Raw genomic sequence first — 15,369 nt, 5'->3', positions numbered from 1 at the left:
GGGTTCCCCATTGGCGGGCGCGAACAATCCGGGGCCCCGCCCACCCCGTGCCTCAGGGGCGGTGCCCGCAGGCCCCGCCCACCGCATCCCCCCGGCCCTCAGATCAGGGCTCCGATCCCCCTTCCCTCCCCGCCTTCCCGCATCCCTCACACCGGCACCCCCGGCCCTCAGAGCAGGGCCCCGATCCCCCTTCCCTCCCCGCCTTCCCGCATCCCTCACACCGGCACCCCCGGCCCTCAGAGCAGGGCTCCGATCCCCCTTCCCTCCCCGCCTTCCCGCATCCCTCACACCGGCACCCCCGGCCCTCAGAGCAGGGCTCCGATCCCCCTTCCCTCCCCGCCTTCCCGCATCCCTCACACCGGCACCCCCGGCCCTCAGAGCAGGGCTCCGATCCCCGTTCCCTCCCCGCCTTCCCGCATTCCTCACACCGGCACCCCCGGCCCTCAGAGCAGCTGTCACCCCTCAGCCGCTGTTGAGCCCTCGAGGAAGTCTGTAGAAAAGGGCGAGGATTGACCAAAAAAATTGAGAGGAATTGGGAAAACATTCCCGGGAATGGGAAGTGTGTGGGATCGTGGTAGTAACTCCGCTGGTGGCTGCGGGTTCCCCAGGGATGTGATGGCAAGTGCTCTGTGTGTGCTCAGCCCTGACCTTTCTCTTCCCAAAAGATGTTGCATGAGCTTTTTCCTGATCTACATCAGGAAAAATATATAATATATATAACTAACAGAAAATAATTCAAAATAACAAGGATTCACTAATTGTGCTGAGGAATTCCTCAGGGAGCTCCTGTGCCAGGTGGTTTTGCCTACACGCACCAATGTCTTCCCCAGTCCGTCACGGTCCATTCAGCGTACCCATGCCCTGCCCTTCTCCACATGGAAGGGCACTGATGGAACCCCGAACTTCAGGCTCTGCTGCCTTGGGAGAGAGGGAGGGAATGTGCTAGGAATGAGGTCCAAGTGTGCTCTGAGCAGGAGCTTTGAGCTGGGACCAGCAGGTCAGCAAGGACAGGCTGGAACGAGCCAGCACAACCCTGACCTTTCCCCGAGCTAAATTACACCTGGAGAGCATGTTGTAACCAGAAGATCTGGACGTTTAAGGGGAACTGTGAGGTGTGTTTCATAAATACATTCTGGTTTTCATCCAGAAAAATCATAGACTTGTTTGGCTTGGAAAGGACCTTAAAACTCATCCAGTGCTACTTCTGCCATGAGCAGGGACACATTCCACTGTCACAAGTTTCTCCAAGCCTCAGTGTCCAACCTGGCCTTGGACACTCCAGGGATCCAGGGGTAGCCACAGCTGTGCCAGGGCTTGCCCACCCTCCTAGGGAACAATTCCTTCCCAATATCCCATCTAACTCTGCCCTTTGGCACTGGGAAGCCATTCCCTGTGTCCTGCCCCTCCATGTCCTTGTTCCAAGTCCCTCTCCAGCTGTCTTGGAGCTCCTTTAGGCACTGGAAGGGGTCTCCCCAGGCCTTCTCCAGGCTGAACAATTCGAATTCTCTCGGCCTTTACTCCTAGGACAGGTGTTCCATCTTGTTGCTGTGCCCTCCTCTGGGCTTGCTCCAGCACTCCAGGTGAGATCTCACAGGAGCAGAGTACAGAAGAAAACAGACAATATTTCACTTTTTATTGTATCCATCTCACTAGGAAGAGCAAAAAAAGAAAAACAACCCAAAAAGAAAAAAAAATGCAAACAGAAAACCCCCTCAGTCTTAGTGGTAACTTCTGGGTGCCTCTCGCTCTTTGTCCATAAATTGCCCTGAGAAATTTATCAGTGCTGGAAAAGAATTTATTTCTTCTGCAGAGAAAACATGATATCCTAGTTGACACACAGAGAATTTGCATAGTTTCCCCTCACCAAAGCAAGCCACTTGAAAATATTCCTGAACCTTGTCATATCTTCTAACAAATTGCTCAAACCTTGGATGTCAGGGAGCAGCACCACTTATTCCTTTGGAGAGCAACGCCCTCGGAGAAAATTTTCCCAATGTGCAGTCAGCTTGATGTAGCGAGGGCTGGGAGGAGAACAGACAATGTCGAGCTCTTTATAAACACACAAAGAATTAGGCTCAATTTGCTAATATGTTTGTGTCTCCTACTAGCCCAATTCTGCCAGCAAACAGTGTGCCCTGCATCTGCTGCCAAAGATGAGTTCATAAAGCACCAAAAGGTTGTGCCTTAGGTGCTAAATTGCAAAATACATTTCAGAGTCATGACTGCTGAATGAATCCACAGTTGTACCATGCCCAGTTTCTTAAGTCCAGAGGCAGTTATTATCTGGGAGCTATTGAAACTCCTTTGTTTCTAGTTGAAGTTATGATTTTTTGTGAAAAGCCTAAAATTTTAGGGCTGAGAATAAGCAACGACCTCTCTGCTTTGAGTATTACACATTGTCCCAGTTCATTCTGCCTCTCTACTCCACTCTGATGAGATCCCACTGGAGTTCTGCATCCAGCTTTGGGGTCCCCAGCATGGGAAGGACAAGAACCTGCTGGAACAAGTCCAGAGGAGGCCACTGAGCTGATCAGAGGGATGGAGCAGCTCTGCTGTGAGGAAAGACTGAGGGAATTGGGGTTGTTCATCCTGGAGATGTTTTGGGGTGACCTCCCTGAGGCCTTCCAGTACCTGAAGGGAGCTGACAAGAAAGATGGAGAGAGATTTTGGACAAGGCCCTGGAACGACAAGACAAGGGAAGTGGCTTCCCAGTGCCAGAGAGTAAGTCTAGACTGGATATCAGAAAGAAATTCCTTCCTATGAGGGTGGTGAGGCCCTGGCACAGGTTGTCCAGAAAAACAATGGCTGACCCATCCCTGGAAGTGTCCAAGGTCTGTTTGCATGGGGCTTGGAGCAACCTGGGATAGTGGAAGTGTCCCTGTCCATGGCAGAGGAGTTTGGAACTGGATAATCTTTAACATCCCTTTCAGCCCAAACCGTGATTCTACAATCTCTGGTGTAAGAAAAAAAATCACATTATTTTGTTGGTTGCATACTCACGTTTCTTAGGTAGCTTTATAGGACATGGTCCAGGATTTGCAATCCATGAGATGAATGGGATTTCCCCAGGTAAGAAATTGTTGGTTTAAGGGTAGATTGTTTTCTGCCTTGACATTTCATTAGCATGGCAGATCACTTACCTGTTACCTCAGGTCATGCTAATGATGCCTTCTATCTATTTAGCCACTAAAATAACATGCTGGGATCTACATTCCTTTCATTTCTTATAGATTCAGCTCAAGAGCTGCCTTTTACCTGCCTTCAAATACTCTTATTCTTAAACTCACCTCCAATCTGGTTTAGATTTCATCCAACCGCATTCTTTTCACAATAAGCAGAAAAGTACAGAAAGAAAAAACTTGTCCAAAGGATTAAGTAGCACCTATCATATAAGGAAAATACACATCTGAAAATGTAAAGAATGCAAACTAAAGGCAACCAAGATCAGCTGAAGTTCTGAATCTTGGGTTCTGCTCTGCCTCATGGAGCTGAAGGCAAACTGCCCCAAGAGGTGGTTTCAGAAGCCAGACATGCAGGAAAACAGCAGATTCCTGTCTGGAAGGCGGAGATTTGAAAACAAGCAATAAACAAACAAGCAAGCCTCAAGCAAGAAAAGGCTTGCTTGCTTTTGGATTCCCTAAGATCTGAAAGAAGAAATACAGACATAATGTGGAATGCACAGATACTATATGTAAATGTATTTTTTAAAGCTGATATGAATTGTTTCGGAGGTTAAAAATTATAAATATGAAGTAACTCTCAAACTGGAATCTAGTTGATCAAGACCTGAAAGAAACTACCTTCAAAGCTCTGTTTAGTTTAAACCTGCTCAGTTTTATGTAGGATCAGTGTCATGGCTCTCTTTCCTCCTTTGTTTTTGGTATTTATTATCAAGACACAGAAAATATCCACTTTTCTTCTTTAAACACTATCAAGTTGGAATTTTAAACCGTTCACATTGTGCACAGTAGCATCTGTTACTGTAGATCTTGGAGGGATTGCTCTTAGCTACATGAAGTATTTTATGTGAATAAAAAAGAGAAAGCAGAAGCTTAATGTGTACTATTTAGTTACCTGTGGATACCTAAAAGACTCCACATGACAGGAACCAAAATATAGAAAAGGGAATCCATGAAATGTTCACATTTTGCAGTAATTTGCCCTGCAGAAAAGAGGAAAACTCTGACCTACTTGAAGAAAGAGGGTTATTATATTCATTCTGCTAATCCAGAAAATAGAATTTGACATGTAAGTAAACCATAAAGTTATAAGAAGGAACAAGTTAAGTCATGCCAGTTGTTAGAAGTAATTCCACAGCTCTGTCTCTGGCAGGGGTGCTCATTGAAGTCGTTGGGAATTAGGCGTGTGAAGAGACTGAGGAATTGCATCCCACTTACTGTGGTTATTTAGAGGTGGAGTAAATAACAGGGAATTGTGTGTTGGTTTGGCTGCACAAGCTCAGCGTGCGCCAGGGATTCACATGCTGCTCGTGGGAGCAGCTCAAGCACTGGTGCCAAGGCAGGATTGCAGGACCCTCACTCGAGTTTAGCACTGACTTAGGAATGCTGCAGGAAACCTCCAGCGTTCCTCAAGAGCTGATGTTTCTCCCCCTGGCACCGGTGTTCAGTTCTTCAGTGGTGTGGGACAGTTCCTCACCTCAGAGCACAGGCTGGAGATGGAGTTCACCAGGAGGCTCAAGGTGCAAGTTCATCATTACCTAAAACCAGCACACATCTACAGAGCTGGCACAAGGACAGTACCAACTCTCTTCCCACCCACAAGCAAAGCCGCAAAGGGCTTTGTCCTTTCTCTCCCTGTTGAAACTCTGCTGCCACTCAGCAAAAATGAAAAATAGGCACTTTTCTGAGCCAAAGGCAGGTTTTGAAGGCAAACCTCACACTCCACATTGCCCTGGGGAACGCAATCTTCAGTCCCAGTCAGATAATGAAGGACACAAAGCTACTGGAAAGTCACCAAAGAAAGCTAAGAGGATGGTGAAGGGTCTGGACAGGAAACCATACAAGTGGCAGCTGAGGTCACTTGGTTTGTTCAGTCTGGAGGAGAGGACACTGAGGGGACACCTCACAGCACCCTACAGCCTCCTCATGACGGACAGAGGACAAGCAGCACTGCTCCCTGCCCTCTGTAACCAGGGATGGGAACAAGGGAACAGCTGGGGCTGTCTCAGGGGAGCTTTACATTGGACATCAGGAAAAGATTTTCCCTTTTTCACCCCAGAGCGTGGTCAGGCCCTGAACAGGCTCCCCAGGGCCTGGGCAGAGCCCACAGCCTGACAGAGCTCAAGGAGCATTTAGACAATGCTTTTAGGCACAGGGGAGGATTACTGGATTGTTCATAGTGCGTTATATAGAAAAATGGCTTTCCACGGCCCATGATTGTGTTATTCTGGTTATTTACTGACAGTAGAACTCTACATTAAGACGTATCTTGCAGGACAAGAAACCTTAGCCTTTCCTGCAGCACAGCTAGAATATTTCACAGTGCAGTGTGTCAGAACAGTGCAGCAACAAATTGTAATGCATGCAAAGCAGATCTGCCTCTCAAGTCCACTTAGAGATTTCTCTTTTGGCTCATATCTTTCGAGATGGTTTGGCACAGCATAGCACAGCCCCCTCAAAATAATGCTGTTTTATTGGATGGGTGTTAGTTAACCCAGCTTAAAGCACCACAAACAGCCCTTAGAGCTGATATTCCTTTTGAAATATCAACTTTGAGCTACAGTTCATACTTATCTTCCCTGATTTGTGTGTTGGCTTATTTTACAACGATTTCCGTGATACTCTGTTAGATGACAGCATGGATAACTGAATTACAGAATCAAAGGAATTTAAATTGCTGTCTTCTCTCAGGCTTTGTTCCCCATGTTTGAACTTACACTGTTATTTTCCTCTGGAGCTCAACAATACCTACATCCAGAGCTCCCACAAATGAGGTGAGACATTTTATTTCCGTGTGAAACCTAAAGGTGAATTATAAGGTCTTTCATTTCTTGGACTTGTAGTTAATTTAATGAGCCTTTTTACACACATTTCTGGCGAGCATCACATTCCTTGGAATCACACTAGCAAAAAGACACAAATTGGAGAGAGCTTAGGAAAAACAACCTTTTTTTGTCTTTGCCAAGACAGATTAAAAGAGCTTTATAGCTGGCATTTTGTAGCATAAAACTCACAAATGTTAAAATAAAATCCAATGAAAATTAGAGTGAGACTTGGATTAAATTTCAGGCTTTCAAGTGCCTTGGATGTGACCTTGCTTCTTCCTTGAACAAATGTATTTTGATCTGGATCTTGAGGACCTGATGCTTCCTAACTTCCAATCTTCATTCTTGGATTTTATCAGGACAATGATGTCTGGAAAAACACCTTTACATGCTCTCCTGACTTTGAAAATCTGACCCAGATGGCAGCTCTGAGAGCATACAGAAAACGAACATAAATACTTCTAGCTGGGTAATAAGAATGAATACCTTGTCAATTTGGTTAATCTCAGGATGGAGCACTGAACATCTGGATATGCTTTATCTCAGGAGCTGGGAAACTTCTCAAAATTCCAGCATGACACATCCCCACCAGCCCTGCTGTTGCAGAGTTTGACATTGCTGCCACCAGGATTGCCAACCTTGCTAAATGGTGAGCACTCAGCTCTGACCTCAGGGCTGCTGTGGTCAGACAGTGGTCAAGTTACATAAAGCAGGTCAGGCTTTAACTGGGCATCACTGAGGTGAAAAGATCAGCGAGGTGACCTATTGCATCACCTGTCACTTGTCATTACCCCCGATGTGCTGGCACTTCCTGCACTTGCCCAGTCAGGACAAAATGATCCTTAGATTTTTCTAGAATATTAGATAATTCAGAAAATTAAAGGAGTTTTTTTGATACATCTTAGGACAAAGGAATTTGCTTTCAATCCATTGTTTCAAGACAATTTCTTTCATCATAAATGTTTTCAAAAATCACACACCTTGAGATATGGAAATATGGAAAGCATACTGACAAAAGGAAGGAGTCTTCAGAAGGACCTTTACAGAAATTGCCTACTCTTAAATTATCAAGTGCCTGTTCCTTAGAATGGACAAATAAACTGGTAAAGAATTTACTTCATTCTTTGCTCTCTGCAGCTTGTCTATCAGAGTTCCCTGCCCTTGACAGGGGTGTTGGAACCAGATGGTCTTTAAGGTCCTTTCCCACCCAAACTGTTCTAGGATTCAGCAGTTGCTCTTCTGGAGCAATTTCAGCGAAATGCAGCAAATCTCAAATTCAGCTTGTGCTTTACAGGGTAATTCCATGGAAGGGGGTAGATAATAAGGAAAGCTGTCAGTCCAGTTGTTACCCACAAACACCATGGGAGGTGTCAGATGTTGGGACATCATCACAGAACTGATCTCACCTGACAGGACAAAGTTTCCACCACCCAACTCTGTTGTGTCAGGTTCTTAAAGACCCACAGATACAAAACCTGACATTTTTGAAGGTTCCCATTTTGCAAAGCTGATGTAATTCATATATTCTCTTCTTTTTTTCAATGAATGTTTAAAGCATCTTTCTTTAAACAATACCAGTTGTTTATGATCAAAGCTACTATAATAAATCAGCGTGTGTAGAAGAAAAGAGAAAACTTTTATTCCTATTGATCTTGTACATAGATCTGGTATTACTCAAAGTGTTTTCAGTCTGTCAGAGGCTGCTCAGTGGAAAAGCACAGCTCCTAAATACTGCTAAACTCCTTTTGCTGTGTTGTCTAAGCCCCATGGAATGCCACATTTTTAATTCTATTTTTTTCCTGTGGCATTACAAAGAGCACAGAAAAAGCAATGATGAGCTTGAGAAAGAAGCCAGCTTGGGAACTCTTCAGTGTTTGAAGGGGAAAATCTCAGAGAAATTGAGTTTAATATTTGAGCTACAGTAGAAAGCAGTAGTAGTGTTGGTACAGGCTCCATGAATCACAACCACCACAGAACAGCTCCTGTGAACAACATGGTAAAGATGCCAGCTAAGAAGATAAAGCAAACCTGTAACAAGCAGCTCATAAATTAGATGTATATATCATTATCTTCCCAGAAACTCTTACTGAGTGCACTACCAGAAATGAGGCCCACAACATGAGTTTGACAACAAAGTGCTGTAAAGATCAAGGTGACTTCAGCTAATACAGGATCATGCTGGAAAACAAAAACAGTGTTCAGGCCTAGTGATGCAAGAACATTATTATCAATTTTTCATCAGGAGGGCCTCACCCACCAAATATTTTGCTAGACATGTCATCTGCCTGTGAGTTGTAAAGCTGCTGAAAATCAGACTTTGCTCCCATTCCTGAGAAGTATTTGGGACCACAGCAACACTTCTCATGCATTCCTGCGTCACCAGAGAACACTGCCATGTACCTCTCAACCTCTGCTGCCACCAGGAGGTGACACTCACATGCTCCACAGTGACCACAAAAATCAGTGGTGACGTCTCTCCTCAAGGAACTGTTCTGCCAGAAGCAGGGGGAGTAGGAGACTTCTTAGCTCTCGCTGTTCCTTGTCTTGGGTCATCTCTGGCTCTCTCTCCATGGTCCTACTTGATCTCAGTGAGGAAAAATCTGCAGGTGGAAAACAGGGGAGTCTGTTCTCACCTCTAGAACCCGTGTGTGGGTAGCACAAATCTTATTATTATTATATCTAATAATAATGAGAGAAGGAGAGAGAGATTGCTAGGAAGGAAATAGACTTTAGTTTAACTTTTCAGTCATGTATTACACAACAAATCACATTGATTTCCTTCAAGAAAAATGCTTGGTCACTGGCATGTCAATAAATACATTTTATCTTTTGTTCCCCCATGTATTTAATTTTTCATTGTATTCTTCCAACTTTGCAAACTCAACTGCATGAATTGTTGTGGATATTTTTTCTTAAGTACAGACCTGAAAGTCTGGTTAAATTGACATTTCTAACGTTTCCCTGACTGTGATGTCACAGTGTGCCTGCTTGTACTCGTTTCATTATCAGGTCAAATTAAGTCTGTTTCCAAAGTGATTTTATGGTTTTTGGATTCAGAGTTTGTGGTAGTTTGGGCAGTTTGACATCGAGCTGCTGCTGACTGTTCAGTGCAGACACTGTCAGGTGCTGAATCACAGAATTGTTTGGGTCTTAAAGATCACCAAGTTCCAACTCCCTGCCATGGGCAGAGATGCCACCCACTAGATCAGGTTGCTCAGGAATGAGAGAGGCTCCTAACTTTCCTGTTCTCTCTGGAGTGTTTGAATTCAAAGCTCTTTTAATTTAATATAGATGCATTTTTTGCATAGTACTTACTTGTGATTCTCTTTAACATCTATATTCAGCTGTGAGTAAAGTCAATTTCTGTCTGTGCCTGAAAATATTGCACAGATCTTTATTTAGAATTGTTAGAGATAATGGATACTCAGTGGGGCTTTTCTGAAGGTGTTACCAGTGCAAATGGCCTCATCTGGGCAACACAAAGTTGGACTGCAATTGCTGTTCCTGTTCCTAGGACTGCTTGGAACTTCAGCTGGAATAAATGTCCAGTCACCACATCCCTAAGGAGAATTACCCACCCAAGCAGTGCCTGCTCAACAAAGAAGGGAGGGAAGAGTCTGTCCAAAGGGCTTGGAAGCATTTAACCAGGAAAACTTTGGTGGCCTGGGATCAGAGCCACAAAATCTGCATTCCCATTGATGTGCCATGCAGAGGTGCAAGTCATGCAAAGTGGGGACCATGACTGCTGTATTCTCTGGAAGTAACTGTAAAACATCTTTTGGGATTCTGTTCTAGAAGTCATTTAATAGAGTGATGGGAAAAAAGAAAGGCTCGAGTATCTCTTGCATAGGAATCAATATTTCCTCCAAAGTTAATACAGTTTTGGCAAGGGTAAAATTGCTGGCAAAGCAGAGCCTTGAAAGGTTTATGAACAGCAAAATTCACATTTTGACAGGAGAGACAATTTATACTATTTATTTTGAATTGTAACAATCCCTGGTTTTTTGCTATGATTTACACTTCTCAAGGAAAAGAAGTAACCATGTGAGCATACCAGGGCACAAGCCTGTCTTTTACCAGGGGTCTGGGTACACTGTGGGTAACCAACCCTGTCATGCTCTGGGAGCCTCTTGGAGTGACAGCAAGGTGATATCAAGAGCTGGGTTTTGCATGGACAGTGATGACAATCACAAGTAGGAGGCCATGAATAGTCGAGAGGGTTTAGGTGTAGTTAGTCCTAACGTGAGGCAGAGAAAATGGACTAGACCAGCCTACAGGAATGCCTCTCTCTCCACGCAGGGCTTGAGCTCTTAACTGCCCATGACAGGCCAGAAGCGGACAGAGTTTGTCAGCAGTGGTGGGACCTGATGGCTCAGGCTCTTGGGACTGCTGATTGCCTGGCCAGAAAGGCAGTCAGCTCTGGATGCCCCCCAAGCAGCTGAAATGACCCCATCTTTTCCAACTCTAACTTAAATTAGGGTTAAAAAGTTCCTTTAATTAACCTCCAAGAAAACTCATTCATACAGCAGCCATGACTTCCAAACCTGTGACCTGAGGTGAACTTTGAGAAGACACTGGGTACCTTCTCTCCCTGTGGGAAGACAACCTCAGGTCATTTCAGCTGGCCTAGGCTCAGGCTTGTGGCTCTCACACCCTTCATCCCTTCAAGGCTGGAAGTCACCAGGGTGATTTTTACAAGAGAAAGTTGTCCCATCAGCCCTCTCCTCACAGCCAACCCCAGAGAAGATGAAGTATCCCCCCCCAGTCACTGATATGCAACGGGGGACATCAAATCCACACCAGGTGGGCCAACAGTCCACAAAGCAGGCAGTGCTTCATCCAAGGACAATTAAAAGCAATAAACAGGGAATAATTTAAAAACCCTTTTATTTAGACCAACACAAGATCTAGATAGGATTTATGAGCTAAGTTTTTTGGTTGGAAAGCCAGTGTGTACTTTAAAGCATTGTCAGAGACAGAGAGATACAGTCTGGAATAGTGTGTTGTAATAATTTGTAAAACTGCATGAGACAGATTTTTTTTAAACCAATTACTTCCTGTCGGTTCAGGGACAGATGAGCTCCCAGTTAAAATTCCTTTTCATTCCAGTGCTTGTAACGATGAAGATGAAATGTGATTTTCCTTCTAACAAATGCTCCAAAAAGCAAAACCAGAAAAAGCATGTGTTTCTCTGTTATGGAAAATAGGTCTCAGCATGCTGGAAATTCTGTGTTTTACTTACTTTCTACCACAAAAGCCCCATTTTTAAAGAAATGAATAATGTAATCATTTTCTCTGATTTATGTTTTCTTTTCTGCCTCATTTGACACTAATGCTGTGTTATTACAAGAACAACTGTTCTCTGCGAAAAAGAAGATCTTTAGATTTCTTATCCAAAACCTGTGAAGTCACTGGGAATAAACTGCAGAGAAAGGCAGAGAAGACATGAGCAGCAGTTGAACACCTTCCCGCTGACCAGGAAGATTTCCTTCTTGTCTCCCGATGACACGGAGCTGCATTTTCCTGCACCTTCCCAAACAAAGCTTTCCTGCAGGCAGGGTGTGAAGAACGTGACTGGCAGTTTTCAGAAACGATAACGAACCGTGGGTCAAACAGGGCTCAGCAGAGTCCCACGAGCACAGTCAGAGCCTGGGGACGTCTTCACTGGAGAGCATCCCTGGGATTCGACACGGCCGCCTGCACCCGCATCAGCATCAGGATCACGGCGGTGCTAACGAGTGCCACAGCTCCCGGGCCCTCGAGGGTTCAGACGTGTGCTGGCAAGCCGAACGGCAACGAGGAGCATCTTAACAATGAACTTGGAGAAGAATCTGCAGGGAATTAGTGTCAGGCATGTGTAAAGAAGGTTACTTTCCCCATCTCCGACACCTATAATTACATCTCAAAGGTGCTAATAAAATCCAGTGGTTACAGTGGGTTGTTTTTTTTTTTTTTATTTTTTTTTTTTTCTCTGTGTGTCAAAGTTAAGCACGCTGCCGTGACGCCTAGGAAAAAAAAAAAAAATCAACTTTCTTACACTTCAAATCGCCACGCAACCAGCAGAAGTGATGACGGTGTTCCCCGCTGGGTCAGAAGGGCTGAGGCACGCTTCTGCCTCCCGGGGGCTGCCCCGGGACTGGCGCCTCAGAGGTGCGGGGCGTAGAAGGGGCCGAGGTACGCGGGGCCCAGGAAGGGTGCGAAGGGCCCGGCGCCCAGCGGGAAAGGGGCGGCCGGCGGCACCAGCACGTTGGCGGCGGCGTAGGAAGGGAAAGTCTGGAAGGGCAGAGCGGCGGGGCCCGGAGGGCTGGAGCTGCCGCCGACCGCCGCCGCCGCGGGGGATGCTGCGGGGGCCGCCCCGTCGGCGCCCGGGTGCTGCTTCTTCCACTTGGTGCGGCGGTTCTGGAACCAGATCTTCACCTGCGTCTCGGTGAGGCTGAGGGACAGCGCCAGGCTGAGGCGCTCGCAGACCGACAGGTACCGCGTGGCTCGGAACTTGTTCTCCAGGGCCACCAGCTGCTCGTAGGTGAAGGCGGTGCGCGCCCGCCGCGGCTTGCCGCAGCCCGGCTCTGCCCTCCGCCGCCGGGCGCTCCGCGGCGAGCCCGGCTCCTCCGGCCCGGGCGGGCTCGCGGTCCCGGGCCCGTCCCCGTTCGCGTCCTCCTCGTCGCGCTCCTGCCCCGTGTCCTCGGCGCCGCTCTCCGCCGGGGCGTGCGCATCTAGGTGAGAACGCGGGGCTCGTCAGGGGATAGCGTAACCTCCTCCCGTCCCCCCTCCGAACCCCGCGCTCCTGCTCCGACATCCCACCCTCTCCCCAACGTAAGGGCAATCATTAAAAATGCAATAAAGGGGAGAAAAATTCCGCCCGTCGTGCGAGACCCCCACCCTGCGTCCCTCACTGTGCCACCGCATCCGCGGTGGGGAGAGGGGAGCCGTCGATATGGATTTCTTACCAATTAAAAAAGAAGTTATTAAAGTCCCCTTCTGAAGCGAAATAAATCCCCTCCCCCCCCGCCCCCCATCCCTGCGCTAATGGAGTTTCAGATTTGCGAGGGCCAGATCGATAGATGTCATCTATTAAAGGTAAGTTTTAATCGAACAATATTAGGATCAGGCCGGGGGAAGGAGGTTTGAAGTGGGCACCTGCAAGCTGCGGGCAGGAGATAGGCGGGAGTCGGTAATAGGATATCGATCACCGGGAGCTAAGGCATCCTCCGGTGGGGACGGGCTGAGCAATTACCCAGCCGGCCGTCCCGCGGGCCGGGGCATCCGACCGCTGCCGCCCCGGGGAAAGGAGCGCCCGGGGGCCGCCCTTGCTGGGGCAAAGAAACCCGTGCGGTGCCTCGGTACGAGCCGCGGCCCGTCCGGCGCCGGGATGGGGCGGCGGCGCGCCCCGGTGTGTGCCCTCCCTCTCGGGCGGCAGAGGATGCTCCGCACGCCGGGAGCCGGGCAGCGCGCACGGATATCGACAACTTTTCCCTTTTGCATCACCAAGATTTAAAATCCAGTTCCAGTCCCTCTTCCCTCCCTCCTGCGGGACCCCGAGCGGGGAGCGCGTCCCGCCGGGCGTGGGGCCGAGGGTCCCCGTCTGCCGGCGCCTCCACCTGCGCGCCCCGCCAGCGCCGGCCGGAGAAACTCGAGCGCGTTCCTACCATGTGCCTCTAGTTTATTCCTCCCGCTGCCGGGAGCAGCAGCGTCCTTTCCTACTTCAACTCTTCCCAAACTTTTCTCCCGCTCGCCCGAGCGGGGGGCGCTGCCCCAGCTCCCCGAGGCCGGTTCGCGTCTTCTGCTGAATTTCTGGGGATCCAGGATGTCTAAGATGGAGAAGGAGATTTTATGATGGATGGGGGCCGCCTTGGCCCCGCGGTCCGGGCATTCCGGCATCCCACCCCACCCTCCGCGCTTCCCGGAGACCTGCTGGCTCCCAGCGCGGAGCCGGCGGAGCGCAGCGCCGGGCGCGGAGCCGGGCCGCTCCCGAGCCGCACGCTCGGCGCTGGCGGAGTGAGCGGAGGGGAGGAGGGTCGGCCGGGGAGGCGGAGGGGCCGGCGGCGGGGTGGGGGAGAGGAGGGGGCAGCGCAGCCATTGGCACGCCGCCCCCGCGCCCCCTCCCCGCCGCGCCGGCTCCGCGGGGGCGCAGCGGGCGCCTCCCTCCATCCCGACCTCTCGCCGACGGGGCTTTCCCGTTACCTGCCCCGGGTTGGGCGGGGGGACGTGCAGAGAGATGGGCAAGGGGTGGCCAGGAGCTCCCTGCACCTCCGCCGGAGCAGGGATGCGGCTGCACCCGGCAGCCCGACGGCAGCTGGTGTCCCCCCGGGGCCCCGAGAGCCGCCGGCTGCACCTGTGTCCCCACCCTCCGCTGAGCCACCTGCAGCTCCCCCGGTCAGTGTAGGTCCAGCGGGGTGAGCCTCGTGTTCAGAGGGACACAAAGAGGAGGGATGGTTCCTGCATCCCTCTGCTGCACTGGGCAGGATCCAAGCTCCAAGAGCTGCCTGTGCCAGCAGCCACTGCTTGAGATGTGAAGCTACTGACCGATCCTCAGGGAGAAAGGAACAGCTTTTCGTTTGGGAGCAGCTTGGGATCAGCAGTGTAGTTCAGACTCTGGGCCACTGCTGCAACTCTCCCGTGGTGAGTTCCCAGTTAGTAGGCAGGGAAACTGAGGCCTGCCGTGCTGGAGCAGCTCCTGCCCACTAACCCCCTAAACAGCAACCTACCCAGCAACTCCCACACAACCCTCCTTGTCTTGGGGGAAAACACTTTGTTGTCTGTTCACACCTACAGCTGGGACAGGGTAGGTAGGTGACCACAGAAGGAGGCCAAGCCTCCCCACTCTGCACCAGCCCCTGACCACTCCTAGCCAGTCCTGCTTATTGAAAACGTGCTTGCAGTGTATTTCTGCACACTTGTATCTGTTCAGGAGGATGCTTTTCCCTCTCCTTGGCATTTCAGCATTTGTTGGTGCCACAAATCATCAGATAGATTGGAGAAAGTCACCCTTCAGCCGAGGATGGCAGCCCTCAGTAGGAATCCACTACTCCACCAGCTTCTATTCCAATGGAGAGATGCAGAGCACAGCTCTCCTCCTCTTCACAGCTGCCTCAGCCTCAGCAGAACGTGGCCCACAGATAGTTTTTGGCATAGGCCTTAAGATAAGAGGAGAGCATGAAGATGAGATGATTATGTGCAAGGGAGATGTGATTAAAAGTAACTGTTACTGTTCATTATCCAAGAGCCCATTTGGCATGGGTCTCTGGGGTAGAATACCACAAGAATGTAGAAGAGAAGGGAGCTCGGGAGCTGAGGGGATCACACCCACCCACAAGCTACAGGTGGCTAAAGCTTGGTTTTGGGGATGTGTGAGGTGGTGAACTGGG

General features: G+C 49.0%; 1 protein-coding gene across 1 annotated transcript; it reads right to left on the bottom strand.

Annotated features, from left to right (window-relative positions):
- Positions 1-12,148: 12,148 nt before the first annotated feature.
- NKX1-2 (NK1 homeobox 2) lies at positions 12,149-14,081 on the bottom strand. The gene is given in 5 exon segments (XM_066324463.1): positions 12,149-12,717; positions 13,651-13,812; positions 13,913-13,924; positions 13,927-14,036; positions 14,038-14,081. Coding segments are annotated over 5 exon segments (897 nt in total).
- Positions 14,082-15,369: the final 1,288 nt, after the last annotated feature.

Source organism: Sylvia atricapilla, chromosome 8 (genome assembly GCF_009819655.1).
Source record: "Sylvia atricapilla isolate bSylAtr1 chromosome 8, bSylAtr1.pri, whole genome shotgun sequence".
NCBI lineage: Eukaryota > Metazoa > Chordata > Aves > Passeriformes > Sylviidae > Sylvia > Sylvia atricapilla.
Note: the sequence above shows the minus strand (reverse complement) of the source record. Positions and strands in the feature narration are given on the sequence as shown.